At 34.9% G+C, this 21,464-nt stretch overlaps 1 protein-coding gene across 1 annotated transcript; it reads right to left on the reverse strand.

The window, feature by feature from the left end:
• Positions 1-8,282: 8,282 nt before the first annotated feature.
• LOC147404880 (ABSCISIC ACID-INSENSITIVE 5-like protein 5) lies at positions 8,283-18,776 on the reverse strand. The gene is made up of 5 exons (XM_086440972.1): positions 18,662-18,776; positions 16,608-17,974; positions 14,351-14,422; positions 14,220-14,249; positions 8,283-8,545 (listed from the first exon to the last, which is right to left on the reverse strand). The coding sequence occupies exons 2-5, from the start codon at positions 17,802-17,804 to the stop codon at positions 8,471-8,473; spliced, it is 1,374 nt and encodes a 457-aa protein (XP_086297098.1). The 5' UTR covers positions 17,805-17,974; positions 18,662-18,776; the 3' UTR covers positions 8,283-8,470.
• Positions 18,777-21,464: the final 2,688 nt, after the last annotated feature.

Consider the following 21,464-nt stretch of genomic DNA (forward strand, 5'->3'; position numbering starts at 1 on the left):
CGAAAAGATAAAAAAGCCATTTGATAACATGATAGAAAATAGGTCTCAACTAGACCATGTGGCTGGACATAACCTTGTAAATATGTTGAATAAAGTTGTATTCAAGTATGGAAAACACACTATGAGAAAATGACAGAGAGAAGCAAAAGAGGACATTATGTCAACTAATTGAAAGATGTTGAGCATATTATTCAAATTATCATATTGGAGTACTAATTTATTGAGACACAATTGGGACGTGAAACATATTGAGAAGAATGTGTGAGATAATGTAATTGGTATGTTGTTAAATATAGAAAGCAAGTCGAAAATAAACTTAAATGCTTGTTTAGACTTGATAGAAATGGGTGTAAGGAACATATTTCACCCACAAATATTGTCATCAACCAATAATGTATATGTTCCAATCACATGTTTTTCAATGGACAAACATGAAAAATAATTGTTTTGTAAAGTACTGAAGAATATTAAGCTCCTAGATGGTTATTCTTCCAATATCGTCAGACGTGTTAATATAAAATAATGTAAAATAATCGATTTGAAGAGTCATGACTCGCATGTCTTAATGCAACAATTATTGCCATGGTGGACAGACGATCATTATCCAAGAATGTCATTATAATAATCATTGAATTGAGTAGTTTCTTTCGTAAATTATGTTCCAAGATATGTCATATTCAAGAATTACATCGACTGGAAGAACACATCACACTAACACTGTGTAATTTAAAACGAATCTTTTCGTTTGCATTATTTGATATTATGGTGCATCTGCCAATCCACTTGGCTGAAAAAGTAAGATTGAGTGGACCTGCTCAATATCAATTGATGTATCCCATTAAAAAGTGCAAATTATTTACGAGTTTAATGCATTTTCTCATTATTCTACCAATGAATTAACTCACATATTTTATATTTCTTAATATAGGAATTTGTATAGATTTAAATCTTATGTACGTAACAGAGTTCAACCCGAAGGGTCAATAGTTGAAGGGTACTTGACTAAGAAATGTCAACATTTTGTTCGAAATATCTACATAATATTGAGATAAGGTTGATTTGACCACTTGGGAATTACAATGATTCCACGATCTGAAATATAGTGTTTATTTTAGTGAATTGGAAAGGAATAAGTATATCGTTACATATTGTTCAACAATGAAAAAATTACCAATTACATAGAGTAAATTGACATTTTTGTAGCATAACATTATATACAAATCAGTAGGTAATGTAACATAATCTACAAGCTAACATGTGTAATACTTAATAGTTAAACAGACAACACATGCGATCACTTATGATGCAATTGCCATATACGAGTTCTTGTGACTTGTAGAAGCTACAAAATAAACAATGTATTAATTAGTTCAAGAATCATATAAATGCGATGATTCAAATTGCAAATACAACTCCATTATATTATTTGTAATAATGTAATAATATTGATCCTTTATTGTTACTAATAGGTGTAATTATTGAGGAAATCGAAAAATATCGTATCAGATGATATCATAAGCCTAAGCTTAAGTCCACAAAATATAGCGAAAAGGTATAAGGGGTATGTTCAAAATGAGTTTAGGTTTCGTGTTTCAGACAAGGAGAGGTCGTAAATGTCAAAATATTGGGCTTGCAATTACTGCATCCACTTCAAGTTATGCAAGTAGTAAAGATCAAAGACCCGTAACATGAAATGTAACATACTACGAGATTTTAACAGACATTATTGAATTGACATATTCTCCAAATCTAAGTTTGTATTATTTAAGTGCAATTGGGTTGATGTTATTGATATAGGTAGAGGAATATGGGTTGATGAGCATGAGTTCATACTTGTACACTTCAATCGACTATTATTACAATCAAAAGATGAATCATATGTCTTAGATGCACAAACACAACAAATATTCTATGTAAAATATCCTATGAAATCAGATTGACATATTGTTGTGAAGGCTAAACCTAGAGACTTGTATGACATGAGTATGGTTAATATTGATGAAGAGGATATATGAGAAAATCAACTAATTGGTATTTGTCAAGATAGAAATGTCATGGAACAAGGTGATGATAGTGATGTCATTTGGGTTAGAGATGATGTATTAGGAATTACTTTTGATGCATATTCTCAATTGCTATTTGAATAACCTCCCCACACAGTCAATTCTGTTGATGGTTCAGACAATACTAACATTGAAGATTAAAAATTATACTCATAGTTTGTTGCTTGTAAGGGTTCTACAATCAATCGAAATTTAGAATGTTAATTGGTATGCTTATTAGGTTATACTTATTTAATTGTGTGCTAAGTCTTTTATTTATTGCATGTCTTAGATGGACCCTTCAAAGGATGAGTCAAGTCCATCACAATACAAGACTGGTGAGGGGTTGTCTGGATCCACCACTAAAAAAAGAAGGGGCCTAACAAGGTATCTGAGTCTATTTTCTCTCCTACCAGATAAGATATTAAGAGTAGAATTTGATCGTGTTAAACAACCATTTGGAAAACATGTGCCAAAGATGTCTAATTTTTGTGGGGTTATAGTTAGACATCCACATGTGTTTCGTCTAGACGTTCAATTATGGAGAAAGATTGATAAGGATGACAAAGAGCGCGCATGACAAATGCTATTAGTAGGTAAAATTTCTTTTAACATATAATAATAAATTTTATTTTTGTCTTTACTAGAAACTTTTATAATGATATAATATTTGATTGGCATATTGATATATATAAGAAAATTTTGAAATTGTGGTACAAAATCGCCCATTTTTCATTAAATCAGTAGGTAGGAAATGGAAAGACTACAAGTACGATCTTAAACGTACTATTTATGATGTCTATGATGATGATGCAACTCAATATGAGTATCGTTCCGATGGTGTTTCTATAGAGAAATGGACAGCACTAATAGATTATCGGAATTCAGAGTTAGGATATGTACATGTTTAATATTTTAGATTTGTTACCATTGCATATGTAATTTTTATCCTTAATACAATGCCGAAGTGGGACAAATAAGAAGAATCGTTCACGACGTCTGGTTCAAAGAGCTTTACTTGCTTTTGCTACGAAGAGGTATTATAAATCATAATAATATTTAGTTCATTATGATTAGCTATTATTTTCTCATCAATGTATTAGTAGGAAGATAAAAATGGCACCGACATATCCCCTAGTAGAGCTGAAATGTAGATAAAGACTAATTCTCATAAAGATGGGGTGCCTGTTGATGATGATGTTATTATCAAAATAGTAAGTGTAATTATATTATTTTATAGAATTTCAAAAAAATATATAGTAATTATAAAATTTACATCATTCACTTTTTTGTAGAAGGAGATGCAAAAAATACTCAAAAAATCACTAGAAGGCTCAAAGGATATAATTAGACCTAATGATGTATTTAGTCAAGTCATGGGTGTCGAGAGACCTGGTCGTGTTTGTGGATTTGGGTAGGGTCTGACTCGCACAAAGTTGTGGGGGTCATCATCTAGCCAGGACTCATCCTCTTCCATAAATAGTAAAGAGATGACCATGTTGAAAAAGAAGATAAGAACATTAGAAGAGAATTTGGCTGGTGAAAGGGCGGACCGCAAGAATGAGAAGTCATTCTTGGAGCATCAGCTCGAGATGGTTAGGAATGAAATAGAAAAATAGGGAGATGTCGATAAGCTTGAGGCCGAGTGACTTAGGGAAACCGATAGGATTGAGTTCGAGTGGCTTAGAGAAGCCGATAGGATTGAGGCCAAACGACTTAGACATGCTGATAAGCATGAAGTCGAACGACAAAGACAAGCTGATAAAGTCAAGTTTGATAATCTTGCACATATGATTATGAACCTATTACGATGCGTAAGTTCATATGTAACTAGTTAGATGTTATTCTTCAGTCCCCCGATATCTTGGCCTTCATAGCTCTTATTTACCTATCTGTTTTCTACTATGTTTGCATCTCAGACATTCAGTAAGTTTTTCAATCTCTTCGCAGTGATATCATATATGATGTAGAATTTGTTGGCTCATTAAGGTTTGTTACATATCAAATTAATGCTAAAAATGGTGAGGTACTAAAAATCAGCAATGCTGACTTTCATGGTGGATTTTTTGGGGATTTGTCATTTGTTTCCAGTGAAACACTAGTGGCATTGGATGCAACCAAATCGATTTTAGTATTAATAAGCTTTCAAGGTGGAGAAATGAACTTGCATCAAACACACATTTTAGATTTTGTAGATGATTTTTCTAGGGTGGCCAATATATTGACTTCAAAGCTTACATTTCTATCTCCATGGGCAATCTATTGCACTTGGAGAGATGCTAGTAAATCAGCAGATTAAATTTTATGTAACTATTGATGTAAATAGGTGTATTTTTATAAAACATTACACGTATAATATAATTGCAATTTTTAATTTTTGTCTAGTTGTATATACCAATCTTTTTTTTTACTAAAAAATTAATAGGCCTAAATCATTGTAAATTGTTTTTTAATACAATTATAAATTTAATATATATATATATATATATATATATATATATATATATATATATAATATATATATATATATATTATATATATATATATATATATATATATATATATGGACAGCGTTATTACGACCCCCATTACGACCCCCTTTGCGACTCACCGTTTGTCTTATATGGGCAAAAATGTTTGGAATGGGCTGATTTTTTGTGAGGATGATCTCTGTGATGAGGGGATCATCCTGCCAAAAAATCATCCCATTCCAAAACTTCTAACCCCATCAAAATTGATTTACAAAAATTGGACGGTCTGTAATTTTTTAACAAAAATCGGACGGTCTAGAAATTTTGGAATGGGATGAATTTTTGCCAGGATGATCTCCTCACCATAGAGATCATCCTCACAAAAAATCAGCCAATTCCAAACATTTTTGCCCATATAAGACAAAACGGTGTGTCGCAAAGGGGGTCGTAATGAGGGTCGCAGGAACGCGACCCTATATATATATGAGAAATGTTCAGCAACAAACATTTTGGCAAAACATTTTTCAAAACATGGGTTAGAGGTTTTGGAATTGGCTGATTTTTGGTGAGGATGATCTCTACGGTGAGGAGATCATCATCACCAAAAATCAGCCCATTCCAAAACTTCTAACCCCATCAAAAATGGTTTACAAAAAATGGACGGTTCACGATTTTTCAACTTGTAAACTGGGACTAGAAGTTTTGGAATGGGCTGATTTTTGGTGAGGATGATCTCCTCACCATAGAGATCATCCTCACCAAAAATCAGCCCATTCCAAAACCTCTAACCCATGTTTTGAAAAATGTTTTGCCAAAATGTTTGTCAAAATGTTTGTTGCTGAACGGGACCCTATATATATATATATATATATATAACGACGGTTAAAATAAGCGCCTTGAATATATTTTTATTTTTAAATATATTATTAATACGTTACCGACGGTTCTAGAACCGCCTCCAATACATTCTGTAATGACGGTATAAAGTAAATGCCATTAATATTATACGCTACCGACGGTTAAAATAAGTGCCTCTAATACATATTTCAGCAATGGTTTATAATAAACGCCGTTAATATGATCCATTGCCGGCGGTTCATAACCACCAATAATAGACAAATACACATGGAGAAAGACTTTTGTCGGTATTTGATAACTGCCGAAAATTGGTCCTCCAATTGCCTTCGAAAGTCTATTATTATTAGTTGTTCTATAACCGCCACTATAATTTTCCTTGACTCCATAATTGCCAATCAAAACCAAATCGCTGTGGATATGTAATACGGACGCTTAGGTAACATATAGAGGCGGTTTACACACGCCAATGAAGACCGTTTATTGTGTAGTGCAACAAACCTTCCAAATCATCAATCGAACTAATTAACTTAAATCAAAATCATAATTAAAATGTTTCAAAAATTTGGGATGTTAACCGTTAATTAAATTTTTTTTTAACTAATAAACTAATTCAATCCCAACCATCAACCAATTGATTATGAAATAAAATAACCAACATCATCAACGCGGCAAACTCAATGGTTAAGATGCGGATAAAGAAGAATTAACATAGATAGTCGCAAAGCGTAAGAACACACTACCTTTGTCCTTTTTCATTAAAACACAAATAGAAAAATAGGATTCTCTTTGGTCCGGTCAAACAATCCAAAAAAAAACAAAAAAGAAAGTCAAAAGGAGAAAGAAGATAAAAGAAGAAAGCAGTAAAGAGCAAAGTAAAACCTATAAAAAGGGATTTTCTTTCTCTCTTGACACGACAAAAAGGACTTCATGAAACAGTATAGGGAGAAAATAAAAAAGGAAAACAGAAGACTGACCTTGGCTCTTCTTCTCTAACAATCCCAATCATTTTCTCACCTTTATGGCTCTTTTTGGTCGGGCGGATTCAGTGTCTAACACCGTCAAAAACTTGTAACTCAACCCCTTACCCATTCTCTTACCCGTGGATCAATTCGAATTCGTTTTGGAGATATTTTGATCCCTCAATTATCCAATAGATACTTTTTTTTTATTTTGTAAAAAGTGTCGAGACTTTTTCATAACTCTCTCCCAAAGTCAGTATCTCCTTTAATAAATGAAGCAAAACATGTTGTTGGTGATGGTCATTAAGGGTTACGTGTAGTGGCTGATCTAATGGGAATAGGGGAAGATGGTTGGCATAATGTACGAGGACATTTGATTGAGGAACTTGAAAATCACAAAGAGCTATATACCAATTTATTTGGTAGTGACCGAAGGTTACATGAGTTGGCTACAACACTAAAATGTTGTGAAGTTCCTGCAATGCCTCAATTTTGTATGACCATGCCAGACATGGTTCATTTGATAAGTTCAAATTACAAAGTTGTCTTAGTACATATTTCGAAGGAGCAGTGCCTTACATTCCTTCCCCTGTTATCACCATTCATCACCATCCATCGATTGATCGCTATTGGCTACATCAACAACAAAATCTTAGTTCTGATTAGCCCAATTTACAATTTAGTTTAAAACATCATTCTTTTTATTAGATTTAATAGTATGGGATTATTAGTTAAAATTCCCTTTATAACACACCAATCTAAATCATAACAACCAACACGTGTCTTTTATAAGATTTTTTTTCCTTATTTAGTTTACGCGTGTCAGTTTCTCATCGAGCAATTACAGCTCCATACAATTATTTGGTAACTGCAAATCTCTCCTCTTTGCAGCGCAATGTTTCACTCTCAAGTCTCAACCAAGAACAATCGAGTGTTAGACACTTATTTTGGTGTGAAGGTTTATTGAGCCCCCCTTTCCCGTACTCTTCCAAGAAAAAAAAAAAACTATGGCTATAGCACATTCCACATCAGGAGAGTATATTAGAGGGGGAGTCAGAAAATCTTTATTTGTTAAATCAGTCAAAACAGCTGCCACGTGTCTTTTATAAGAAGAATTTGTTTGGTTGACACGTGTCCGTTTCCTCATTGTTCATTACAGCAACTGCACATCTATCCTCTTTCCTTTTGCAGGAACAACAAAGATTTCTACTAAGGCTGGCTGTCAAGGGTTCGATGATTTGGATCCCACGTCAACTAATAACCTTATAAGGACCTATTAAGACAAAACAACTTTTCATTTATGGACGGCCAAGCACACACTTATACATTCTCATTCTTGAGCAATGTGGGACTAAACCATTTTCATAGAATTCTCAACTTTCAACTTAAGAAACCAAAACCAAACTATTCCCAAGATTTGAGAAGACTAGTAAATCTAAATTTTGATGTTGCAGTAATGCACATTGTCCCTCAACTTCTCACAATGATGATGTGCATGCGCAAATTCGCTTTACAAGTGCATGGCCACAAGCTTTGGCACATTGCTAACTCCCACATTTGAAGAGTGATCCTATATAGACTTCGAGATTCAAAATTTTAAGTTAAAAAAAAAAATGGTACTAAACACAAAACAGAAAACCAATTCTCTCCAAGCTCAAAATTTTCCACCAAAACATTCCCAAAAGCTTATGTCCCAAAAAGTTGTAGGTTAAAGAGATTATAAAACAAAAACTAACCCACTAAAAAATTAGTTTGAAATGCACCTACCATCAAACAGTCTAGGCCATTCATTTCGAGGGCTCACATGTTGCCCAAGCTATCTCGTGTTGGGTTCTTAGACAACGCTCAACTCCCATTGACAGGCAAATACTAGTGGAAAGTATTGGTAGCACACCTGTTGCACTGCAAATTTTGCTTCGTTACAGTACCCACACTATCATGTTCAAAAGACGGATCACAAAATTAAGAAAGCTTAATCTAGACAAAATACAACAATAAATCCTTAATCTACAGAAAATACAACAATCAAGTCCTTAATTTATGGTGCTTATATATGTACAGCTAAATTTAACTATACTCCATAGTCGAATTCAAAGATTTTAATCAGGCTATCCTTGTTGCAGTCCAATATACTTCTACTTTACCAAGGTCCAGTCTGTGACCTCCTTAAGCGTCGTTTCTTAGCTCCGCGTTGCTGGTTTATCATCGCCAAGACCTGTCAGTACAAAACCAAACAAACTTAATTCAGCCACTCATTTAAATAAGAAAATTGTTGACGTTTGCATGCAAAATCTAATTTGGATGGCAGAATATACTTCTGTTTTCAGAACAGAAAGCAAAGGTGAGCAAGATTGAAACCAATTAAGTTGAGAAGCAGTATTTTGGATGCATAAGAAACAGTAAGAACACATTTTCTTGACAGTTAAAAAAAATTCCTTTACTGGTCAGGACTCATGACCTTACCCAGTTTGTTGGTACTAGTCTGAAGCACAAACTGAACCAATTCACGGTATGGTTTGGACTGGGTTTGTAAAATCTGGTTCTCAACAAGTTTTAAATTGGTTAGGTGAAGTGGTGAACCAAACCAATTTATTATATTTTTTTCATTGTTTACATTTAGAATTTGGATTATTATATTAATATATTACTATTTAACTTGGAATTTTTTTAACATTATAATTGTACTTATAACTTGTATATTTAAATATATATATGCGCAAGTGAACCGAATTAGGGAACAAAAGCAAACCAAAAGACAATTTATCTCCTGCCCCTACGAACCAGGTTCATTCAAAAGTGGCGAACCACAAACCAAATTCAAACTGACGAATCAGGTAACATAGGTCATGACCATCTATTTGGTGTGATTTTTGGACTAATAGCCTGTACTGATATGCTCTGTCAGTTAGATAGTTCATCCATTATAGATGGGAGAGTATGGGGTCTGTTGTTGGTCCTGTTACTGGTCTTCTTTGATCATTAAACCATCTCAAACAACTTTCAATTAGTTGATCTCCTATTGGGGGGTTATTCCCAAAATTTTCTCAAATGTTCTCATTTATGATTTTGTCTTTCCTAATTTTACCACTCATCCATCTCAACATCAACATCAACATCTCAGCTATGCCCATCCTATGGATGTGTTGCTTCTTTGACCATCCAATGTTCAGCTCCAGAAAGCATGGCTAACATGATTACCATCTTGTAAAAAAATTCTAGTTAAATTGGTACAAGTTGACCACATAATACTCTCGAAGCACTAATAACTTTATCCAATCAACATCAATTCTTAATCTATTCTTCCCTATATATAATTGAACCCAATACCAAAAGGGATCTCTTTAGGGTACTTCTAGTCCGTTCCTCTAAATAACGTGTCATCCTTAGGATTGGCAACGGATGCAGTTTATTGGGGTACTAGTGTTTGCCTAGGTAAAAGAGGAAAGACAATAAAGTTGGAGGAGTATTATTGAAAATTGGGGTAAAAGAGGAAATATAGTAAACTATTATTGAAAAGGGGGCACTACGTCAAAACTGGACAATTCTACAAGAAAATTTGACAGGCCAAGGCCAACGAATTTTAGAAACCGAATTTCAATGGTCAAGGACCTTCAAAATTTTTTATGTTCCCTGGATTCAACAACTTAGAGCTATCGAATTTCTCCCATCCTCCATTAATTTGACAATTTCGGTCCGTCATGCCTTAGTTCGTTCGAATTTTATGAAATTCGACGATCTTGGGTCATCGAATATGGACCTTCTTTACGTTGTTGGGGGGAAGGGGGGGAGAGATAGCAAAGAGGAAATGCAATAAAGTGGGATAGTGTGGACCCCACTCTACTATAGTCGAGAGAGAGACTTTTATACCCCACAACTGTAGATGGAATGGGACCTACTGTTGTGCTTTATTATCTATAGCTAGAGTGGGACCTACTGTTGTGCTTTATTATATTGGTAAATAGTTTGTCATTCCAACAATCTTTTCATCCCAAGGTTTCTCCTACTTTGCATACATTTTTCTTGGTCCTACTTGTCTTAAAAACCTTTGCTTCTGAGGTATCCCTTCATAATTCTAGTTTTGGATTCACCCTCCCTCTACTTCCATCAACCAACACTACAAAAGCTATAGTGTAAATAACTTTTGTTAAGGAATCAACCCCTGAGAATGAGAAAATAATACATCATATGGTGCAAAAAGGTACGGACTTAGGGTTGATCCTTTGTGAATATCCATTGTAATTGGAAACCCCCCTTCTTACCACCAACTATTCTAATACCAGTTAGAAATCCATCATATAATAACATCATATAATAAATTAATTCTTTAAGGACACTATCATATGATTTTTTCCAAGTTGATAAAGATAACAGAGCCTCAAGGAGTCACCTCCCTAGCATAAAGCCATATTGGTTTTATGATGTCACTGTTTCTTATATTTAACCTTTTCTTCGTCATCATCTACAACAAATTCATATTCTGACTCATAAGTTTTATCCCACGATTAATTAGTTCAATTTTGCACATCAATTTTATTCTAGTAAATAGATGGGATGGTCCTTGAAAGATTTATGTTTCTTTATGTTCTACACTTCTCACAAGATATTCATTTAGCAATTTTCGGGAAAAATCCCTTCACTCCTTTTTAACATCCCCACACTTAAATTAGGCTTCCTACATGAGTTCCTTGTAGCAATTTTCGAAAACGATTCATTCCTCTTTCATTAATTTCCTCTTCTCCTACCAAAGCTCTTTGTTTTTGTTCTTGATGCATCAAACTTGACCTCTAAATGATTTCTCTCTCTCATTTGTACAAGTTTATAGATATCTTTACTTTATTGTACCACATGGTACTTTCTTTGCATCTTTTTAACGGTTTTATATTTTTCAAAGTTTTATGGCATCTATTTGTAGCCAAGTCTTCAACCATAATCGTTTCTTTCTCTAATTACCTTTTAAACCACATCATTCCACCACCAAGATCCTTTTACGAGTGATTTTTCTCTTCAGCACCCTAAGAACTTCTTTCGCTACTCTTCTAGTATAAGTTGATATTTCCTACCATGTCACTATATTTTCTCTATCAAAATTCCAATTTCCTTTCTTTAAGAACTTTTCCCCAAGAAAGACCATGTTTACTCCTTTTAAATTTGACAACCTAATGTCAAGCTATATGTTATGTGGTTGTTTTGGGTAACAATATTCATTTAGGCATGTTGAGACCCACTTTTGACAGGGTGTGGAACCCCGTTGTGGAAAACTCTTTTGATTCCTCTAATTCTCAATGTGATCTTGAGGCTCATTTAGAAATTAATGTCTAATTTAATTTGAATGCAAAAAAATTTGTTCAAAGTAGCTTACTTAGTTGTATTTCATTATATTCTGCTTGTTTTGAATGGTCTGAATTTAAAAACAGTCATGGGTTCTTGGATTCCAATTCCTTTGGTTTTGGGTAAAGTTGTGGTAGGACTATGGTATGCACACACATGCATGAACACCCATGCCATGTTGGAATGGGTCTAGGCTCGGGTTCTGGTCATAGGACACAAGCGCATGTTGTGGGCCAACATGTTGGTTTTTGAAGGATCAAACTTCTATTTGGAAAAAAAAAAGTAGAATTACTTTAAAAAAAATTCCCATCACGTTTCTCCTGAAATTTCCTCATGCACTTAAATTATGTTACAAAAATACCCATAAAAAAGACCCATTTCACCATAGTATGGAATTTCATTTGGGAAAGAATCATTTGGTGATGTGTTCCACGCATTTCTAATTTCTTAAATGGTATTTAAGCCTCCTTTATCTAAGGGATCTCATCTCTAATCTCTAAATCTCATAAAAAACAAAACAATTTCAACAAAAAAAGAGGATTAAGTTTTATTTTCCTTATCACGATTGTCTTTTCTATTTCTTGATTTTTGGGACTACACACCATCAAAGAGTATGAGGTCAAAAAGATCAGATTGTTGAATTCTGGGAGGTGGTCTTTGACATCCTTAAACATTGACTATTGGAGTAATGGGGGGCAATTATTACCTTTAGGATTTGTCCTCGATCTATCAGATTTTCAAACACTAAGGGTGTGTTTGATGCATGGAAAATCAAAATCCGGATTTTAAAATTCATGGAAAAATGGTAGTGGAAAAATGACTAGGATGGGAAAGCTTGAATCCATTGTACGATGTTACTTTGGAAAAATAAGAGGGGAAAAAAAAGAGAAGAAGAAGAAGAAGAGGACGAGGAAGAGGAAGATGAGGAGGAAGAGGAGAGGCCGTGGTGGCAGCGGCGGAGGTGAGAGAACGGGAAGAAGAAGAAGAAGAAGAAGAAGAGAGAGAGAGAGAAGGTGACCGACGACGGCAACAATGGCGATAGTGAGGTTGAGTATGATGGTGGCTATGGTGGTGGTAGGGAAGAAGAAGAGATAAGTTAGGATTTAATTTTGGGATGAAAATAGAGATGGATTTCACTTTCCCACCCAAATCCAGCTTTTTTTTAGACTTTTGGATGTGGGTGGAAAATGATTTTCCATAAAATATATATATAATAAAACACATGCAAAATGTCATTTTCCTTGAAAATTGATTTTCCACGAAAATTGATTTTCCACCCTATTTTCCATGTGCAATCAAACATAACCTATGCTCTTTCATTCTTAAGAGCTACAATTCATCATACACGATGTGCTCGCTGAGGGATACAAACTATATGAGTTGTAGCTCTTAAGAGCTAACAACTCATCATACACGATGTGCAACCATTATAAAACAATTTCCGCCATCCTGGAAGGAATTTAAGAATGAACTAAAGCAACAAAAAAAAAAAAAAATGTCCCTAGAAGTTTTGATTGTCTGACTTCGAATCAGTGAGGATAGCAAGATCAACGAACTCAAAGAACGGTCTTTTAAGCTCAAATCCAAAGCCAATTTGATCAAGGGAACAAAGAAACGAAAATCCAAACCTTGGAAGAAAGTACATGACAATAACAAGTCTTTCAAGAAGATCAATGATAACTGTTATGTAAGCGGAAAATATGTGCTTATAGCTCGGAATTGCGAAAAACACAAATACAATGACAACAATACTGCAAGACAAGGTCTAACTCAGGACAATGTGGCACAAAAGGAAATTTTCTATGGCTGTTTTTGAAATTAACTGTCAGCAATGCGAAGTATTGGTGGGTGGAAATTGGGGCCACCAGGCACATATGTGGGTAAAGGTGGCAATGGGTTGAATCGTGTTGTGTTGAGGTAAGGGTATTCTGAAAATTTACCCAACCCCAAACCCAACCCATTTATTAATCGTGTCAAAAACTTTCGGTGTGAGCAATTATTTATTTGCATTTATAATAGTCAAACTAAGCATGCATTGGACAATCTTCTTCCTGTTCTTGGTTTACATCTGCGTAGTGTAGTGAGAGTTAAATTGCTCAGAGGATTTTCAATGCAAGATAAGAGTGGTAGATTATATCTGAGGTTGTTTGGGTCTGCCTAGACCCCAATTATCTTTCAGAAAAAAAATATATATATATATACATATATATATATATATTTTCAATGCACATTGCACACTAAGGAAGATATTTGGTAGTAATGACTTGATCCCTGAAGCATGGCTCAGCTAGCCTGTCAACAACTGAACTATCTGAACTTGACTTGAAGACTTAAGAAAATCATTATTGGGGAACCATCAAAATAACTCTACGAATTAAAACAATCAGGAAAGCAGAAACACTGGCAATTGCATGGCAGAAATGATTCACTCATTGATTGACAATGAAACATTAGGCATTTTAGTAAGACTTCAGATTCCATCGTATTTGATGCAGATAGCATGATTTGTAGAAATAATAGCAATTATCACTAGAAAATCTCAAGGTGAAGAAGCTGTATACCTGAATTTTCTGCATTTCCCTAAATTCTACCTGCAATAACCACAAGTAGAGTAAACAAACATTTGCCACGCCAAATTTCCAAATATTGTTTCGGTAATTGCAGGTAATTATACTGCATTAAGTAAACATACCTGCTTCTTCTGCAACTCTTCGTTGTCCTCTTTAAGTTTCGCAATTTCTGCTTCTAGTTCCACAGTATACGCCTGACAGAAACCCAAACCAGAAAGCATAAATCAGAAAAAATCTGAGAAAATACACCAGCACATATGCTAAAAAACCAAACTAAGCTATTCTAGCCAGCATGGCTATAAGATAATATAGTTATTATTTCTAAGGTCCTATAAAATAAATTTTGAGATCACAGAGATGATCTTTTCCAATGTTTATGCCCGTTTTGAGGTGGAATATTTAATTCAACTTCCTGGTTGGCTCCTCATTTCAGATTTATGAACCATACCTAATCTTATAAACAAGATTGCATTTATGAAAGAAAGTGTGAATTAGAGCATATCATGTTTTTTAACCTTTTTCATATCAGCTAAACTTCACCAATAAAGAGATGTTACTTAAAATAAACAATTTTTCTGACAACATATCGAAATGGCATACCCATAGTATGCTAACAGCATAAGTGTGGCGACTACCAGGACTTCATAAAGCACCTTTAGACTATTCTTTACTGATTTTTCTTCATTCCTTTCTTATTAATACATGAATGTTGTATATGGTAACTAATCTCATATATTTTATCCCAAATAATATCAAAGAATCACCACAATGTTGTCCATAAGTTAAAAATGTTACAGCTTATTTAAAATATAATGCATCATTCTACTAAAAAACAAGGATTAGGATAGAAATTGGAAATGATGCCCTTCAGGATTTGCCACATCCAAAACATCGTGTTCTACAACAATCAAATCCTAATATGTGGTGGGCATGGGAACTTCACCTATAATTTTATGTCTAGGTAGCATAACTATGATAGAAACCATGTGTTGACAAACCATTTACCCCAAAAGATCGATCTGATGGGGAAGGCGCAACTATGAATATAAGAGGATCACAGGTCAACCTGGGGCACAATACGTGACACCCGGGAGTGGAGGCGGATAACACAACACTCAACACTCTCCCTCACCCAGAAAGGTGGAAAGTTCCTTCAAAGAGACTCGAACCCGTGACCTAAGTGAACCTAGTGCTTTGATACCATGTTGACAAACCATTTACCCCAAAAGACTGATCTAATGGGGAAGACTCAACTGTGAATATAAGAGGATCACAAGTTGAACTGGGGCATGATACGTGAGCACATGACACCCAGGAGTAGAGGTAGATAACACAACACTCAACACCATGTGTGGTTTTTCATTCTTCTTGTTTAATGTGATTCCCTTTCCCTTCAATTGTGTCCCATGTCCATGAGGTGTTTAGTTGTAGTTGATAAAGATAAGATAGGTACATTATAGAAATGTGTACAAGATGAACTGCATTATTGCTATGGTGCATCTCATATATCTTAATTGATGCTCATCTAAATCATTAAGACAAGTGATGAGATGTACCATAGAAATAGAATGTATCTAATATACAATATTCTGTAGGGGACGGATCATGGGACATATGAAAAAACATATGTAAAAACAATGTAATAATAATAATTTGTCAAAATATGCGTTAGAAATTTCGGATTGAGCTGATTTTTTGTGAGGATGATCTCTATGATGGGAAGATCATCCGGAAAAAAAATCAGTTCAATCTGAAACTTCTAACCCCATCAAAAGTGATTTAGAATGTGGACCATCGATTTTTTACCAATAATTTGTAAATCACTTTTGATGGATTTAGAAGTTTCAGATTGAGCTGATTTTTTGTGAGGATGATCTTCTCATCATAGTGACCATCCTCACAAAAAAATCAGCTTAATCCAAAACCTCTAACCCATATTTGAAAAACCATTGTTTTTACATATGTCCCATGAACTGCTCCCTATTTTGTATCCATAGAATTTGTTCTGTTCTACCTTGAAGGGGATTTCTATAGCAATCTACTGATTCTACTCAGATGCCCAACTTTAGGCAAACTATTGGCTTGCAGTGGCTAAGGTATTGAAATAATTTGAGGTGGCAATGAATATTCACTCACATCAAGGTTTGTTTCATGCAGCTAATTTTATCATTTTTGCAACTTTAAATGGTATTCCCATAAATAAAAAAAATTCCTCTATTGTTTTTCAGTTTAATGCATTAACAACTGCAAAAGAGTTAGTATATGAACATTTGTGACTCTATATAAAGGTATGTAAACTAGGACAGCAGCACAATATGATTTAAATAACTAAGCATAAGAACAAACACCATAAATAACGACTATTTCAAGAACATTCACCTGCTTCCGAGCCCGTGACCGAGCAGCTGACTCTCTGTTCTTTATCATTCTCTTCTGCCTCCTCTCAAAGACTTTCTCCACAGCTCCACCATATCTCTTCCCCCTTAAACCTCCAGTAAATGCATAAGGACTTGGTGTAAAGGAAGATGTATTCCCATTACTCCTCCCTAGCCCATCCGAAGATAGATGGTTTACAGGAGATTCTTTTGCTACTGTAACGGCCCCAACTCCTACACCAACCATACCCATTCCCCCACCTTGTGGCCCACCACCTTGAACCAAACTGTTGTTCGCCGTTGGGTCCCCAATTCCCATAATTACGTCCCTCGTCCCTGGGCTAGCTACATGAGTGTTTGCTAAATGTAACGGAGAAGTATAAGCAACAGTAGGTTGTTTGGTAAAGAGTTGTTGTTGTTGTGGTTGTGGTTGTTGTTGGTGTTGGTGTTGACGTTGTTGCAGTTGTTGTTGTTGGTGGTGTTGTTGCGGCTGTTGCTGCTGTTGTTGCGGGTGAAGAGATTTGACCCCATTTACATTGATAAGTAGATTAGGGGATTGATTAACAACATGAGGATTATTTCTCTCGTCAACTAGATTAGCCATGACTTGGTCAGTCTGAGTCTGACCCAACTGTTCAAACCCAAGAGAGAGACCTGGATTCTGATTGTTACGCAACAATTCACCATAAAATCCATTATTGTTCGGTCTCCCAACCGATTGGGCATCTTCCCTTACTACCCCTGCTCTCACCAAGAACTCCTCCAAAGTAATCTCTCCCAAAGTTTGCTGCCTCTGAGGCAAATTCGACAACCCTCGATTAACATTTCCACCTCCACCACTTTCTATAAATAAGTCTCTCCAAACTTCATCAACAGTTTTCTGGCTAATTGTCCGGGGCAACGTTAATGAACCTTGCCTTTGCAAATTCCCACCAGGGACACCCCCCTCAGTGGTACCAAAGGAGGATCCCATGGCTTGGGCCTCTTCAGCTGTCCAAATGTTTTTGAGGAATTCGTCCATGTTCATCGATCCAAAATCCTTTCCAATCCCTCCAATGGAGTTCTGAAATTCATCTAAAGTCAAAGAATAGACAGATGGCTGTCGGGTCAGCGAAAAATTCCCTGGTGGCCTTCCACCACCATTGCCTTCAGGAGGGATCGTCCCATCCCCCATGTTCTTGAAGTTGAAAAAAGATCCCATTTTGATGAAATTGAACCAAGCAGTATAACTAGCAAACTAACTGTCTCACAGATCCAACCGATCAAACAAAATTGAAATATCAAAGAAATTCACTATTGATCTCTTCTTTCTTTCTCCCTCTTTAGATTTCTTTCCAAATCCAAAATACAGCACAGCAGGAAACCTAAGAACTGTAAAAATAAAAAATATAAATTAAATTAAATTAGAAAAAAAAAAAAAAAAAACTTCCACAGAATTCAACTATTCTAACAACCAGAAATCTCAAAAAACAAAATAAATCAAATTTGAACATTCAACCAAACTCAATTCCAGCTCAAATGAATTATAAACCTAACCCAACAAATGCATTTCCTATTGATCTCTTCTTAATTTCTTCCTCTCTTATTTTCTATCCAAATCAAAATTTTCACCAAAGCAGGAAAACCCTAAAAGAACTGTAAAAAAATTTAATTTAATTTAATTAAATAAATATTCTTCAACAGAATTCAACTGTTCTGACTACCATAAATCTCAAAAAACTAAATAAATCAAATTCTTGCATTCAACCAAATTCATTTCCAACTCAAATGAATAATCCAAAAAAAAAAAAAATACTAACCCTAATTCAACAAACACATTTACTATTATAAAAACAAAATCCAATACCACAATTTCAACTACAGATCAAATTGAAGTCAAAATTCTATCCAAAATTAAGTAGATCAAATAACAAAAATTAAATAAATATCAAACAAAAATGATAACAAATTGTCCAAATTTTTTAACCTAAAATACAATTTAAAGCCGTTAATTTCTACAAAAATTCCCGATCAACAGCAAAAGAACATAAACTGATAAAGAGAAAGACAGTTATTTACCTTTTTTTTCTGTTTTTCCGAGAGATTTGGAATTTCTGATTGTTTCCTTCTTCTCCACCTCCCAGCGCTCAATTGTAATGACAAGTGTCGGCCCCTGATGGTACCATAAAAAGCATTAAATTTCTAATAAAATAATTAATTGAAGACTTGTAGCTTTGAAACGTGGAGCAATCACAACAAGTCCGATCCTTTGATGTGACATTTAGCCAATAAGGTGAAGATATATGGAAGAATATTGACCGTTGATCTTAGATTCGCTTTCCGACAATTTGTTAGATGACAATCTATGTGTTTTTTAATCGATTGCACTCCGATAATGGTAAGGGGTGCGTGGAAAGTTAGGTGTGGATGGATGTCATTGGATAAGGTTTGGATTGGATTGGATCAGATCGGATCGGGTCGGGTTGATCTGAACATGATCCGATAAAAGACAAAATAGGCAAGGCTGTTGATGGATTGGACCAGATTCAAAATCGGATCCATTCAAATCGAAGAATTTGATTTGGGTTCTGACATGAATCCAATTCAATTAAATGTGAGAAATTGTGTAAATTATTTATGTTTTTTTTTTATGACATCAGATTTGGACCTAATCGGTTCGTTATTAGATTAGATTTAGATCTTAACATTGAACTTTTATAAATAAATAAAAAACCCTGATCTGACAAGTATCTGATTGATTAATTCTTGATCTGATTTGATCAGATCCTTATTGGATTGGTACGAACTCGGCCTCAATTCAATCTGGACTTGATCCATTGACTACCTTACAAATGAGTACATCCTATAACTTATTGTGTAGGGACCATATTGGATCCCAATGTTTGAGTTCACATCGGATTCAATATAATTTGGTATGGAAAACATGATAATCTGACAATCACATGGCACACTTAATTGAGTCTCCTGATGTGATAAGTTGGGGAGCTGTAGGTCAATACGCCTCGAGATAAATACTAAAAAGTATTTATCCCGAGATGTACTGGTCTACAGTTCCCCAACTTGTCATGTCAAAAGAGTCTATTGAGTGTAAAAAAGTGCGTATCCTGAGGTGTATTGATCTACAATTCCCCAACTTGTCACGTCAGGAGAGTTGATTGAGTGTGCCACGTGGTGTAGTCAGATTATCATGACTCTTTGGTATGATCTATCAAATTTCATAAACAATATAAAATATTGATATATAAACAAATACTACATATAATTTAAAATGGTTGATCTAGAACTAATCCCCTTGTAAAATCGCACGTCTTTGATCAAATCTAGGCCTGTCAATTGGATTCATTTGTCTGTTAACCAGGCCTCGTCCCATTAAAAACAAGGGATTGGTTCTTAATCTTGAGTTAGCAAAGTAGAGCCAGGTTCATAATTCTCAAGCACATTAGACCAAGGATTACATTTTTATTAAGATATATTCTTAAGGATTCTTTTAATTTTTTGTAAATTTTGAGCCTGGAAAGTAGGCCCATTAAATCAAAGTATGGCTTGGAGTTCATTTGGGGCAACATTACTTCCAATCGAAGTGCTTCTATAGAACCACTTCCCAATGTATCACTTACACAAGAATTGCACTTGCATTGTTGGACATTTGCGGGTAGTGTTCAAAATTTGCTTTTTGGGGGCTTAGAAGCAACTCCATAACTTGTGTCATTTGGTTAAAAGGAATTGTAAACTATATTGTCTTGGATGATTATAATGCCTTTTAAATAATAAATAGAGCATTATCATAAAATATATCAATAGCAACATGATTTTTTACTAAGAAAAATTTGGTTAGTCGCCAGCATTCAAGTTTTGAAATGGGCATCAGAGAAATGATTTTTTAGAAAATCAGTTTTTGTTAGATTGTAATGACTCGATAATGGATAAATGTATGGTCTACCTAGAATCTAGGTAAGGTGGTTTGATTAGAGAGTGAGAAAGGTGTTAGTCACCTCATTAGCATGGTTAGATGATGAAATGTAAGTGTATGCATGGAATGGAAATACATTAGCATGATAAAATTTTACAAATAAGTGCACATGTGTGCAAAGGAGGTGTATGCATGTATTGTTCTCTTGTGTTATGGAAGGGGTTTAACATTGATAAGAGGACATAAAGATTATATATGGAGGAGAATGTCCTTTTGGTGTCTCTTTTTTGAAGATGTATGCACGAATGCATGAGGATGCTAGCCTAGACTTGTAGGGATATTTCATGCATAAGATTCCCTTAATGCCATGGTCTTTTGTTGGCAAGATGCGTCAGAATCATCTCATTTAGGGAGAGGCCATGCTATTGTCATGCCTTTATGTATGCATGCATGCATAGACATGATTAGAAATTTGGTGGATCCCCTCATAGAGAAGGACCCCTTTAATTATCATTTTTATGGATGGTGTGTGTGTGTCAAATGTGTAACATGGTGAAAATGATGAAATGACAATGGTTTGAAGGACGCCATCCATCATTTTGTCGGTCAAATTGCCTTGCACATTCCATGAACAAGGTTTGAGTCTAACCTATGGTGGATGTAGGAGGATTCTCTATTACATCCCAAGGTAGTCTAAAAAGGAAAATAAATGAAAGTGAGGGGGGAGGGATAGAAGAAGGATAGAGGGGTGCAACATAGTCAAAATATAAACTATCTTACCTACCTCGAAAGTTTGACTTATTTATTCTATTTCTCTTCCTTTTAAGACTTCAATGGAAGTTGGAAGGTAAGGGGTGGAGATAGAAGGAGAGCATTCGAGGGTTGGAATAAAGGAGAGGGTTTCGGTAGAAGTTTAAGGAAAGAGAATGTTATCTCCCAACTCAAGGGAAT

Source organism: Akebia trifoliata, chromosome 4 (genome assembly GCF_017979445.1).
Source record: "Akebia trifoliata isolate Shusen 1 chromosome 4, ASM1797944v1, whole genome shotgun sequence".
NCBI classification, from domain to species: domain Eukaryota; kingdom Viridiplantae; phylum Streptophyta; class Magnoliopsida; order Ranunculales; family Lardizabalaceae; genus Akebia; species Akebia trifoliata.

Bases quoted from the DNA above. Each gene is read 5' to 3' on its own strand.
- LOC147404880 (XM_086440972.1), bottom strand. From the start codon at position 17,804: ATGGGATCTTTTTTCAACTTCAAGAACATGGGGGATGGGACGATCCCT. The intron at 14,250-14,350 runs GTATGTTTACTT...TGGTTATTGCAG, and splicing joins AAGAGTTGCAGAAGAAGCAG to GTAGAATTTAGGGAAATGCA. The intron at 8,546-14,219 runs GTATACAGCTTC...TTGTACTGACAG, and splicing joins GGGAAATGCAGAAAATTCAG to GTCTTGGCGATGATAAACCA.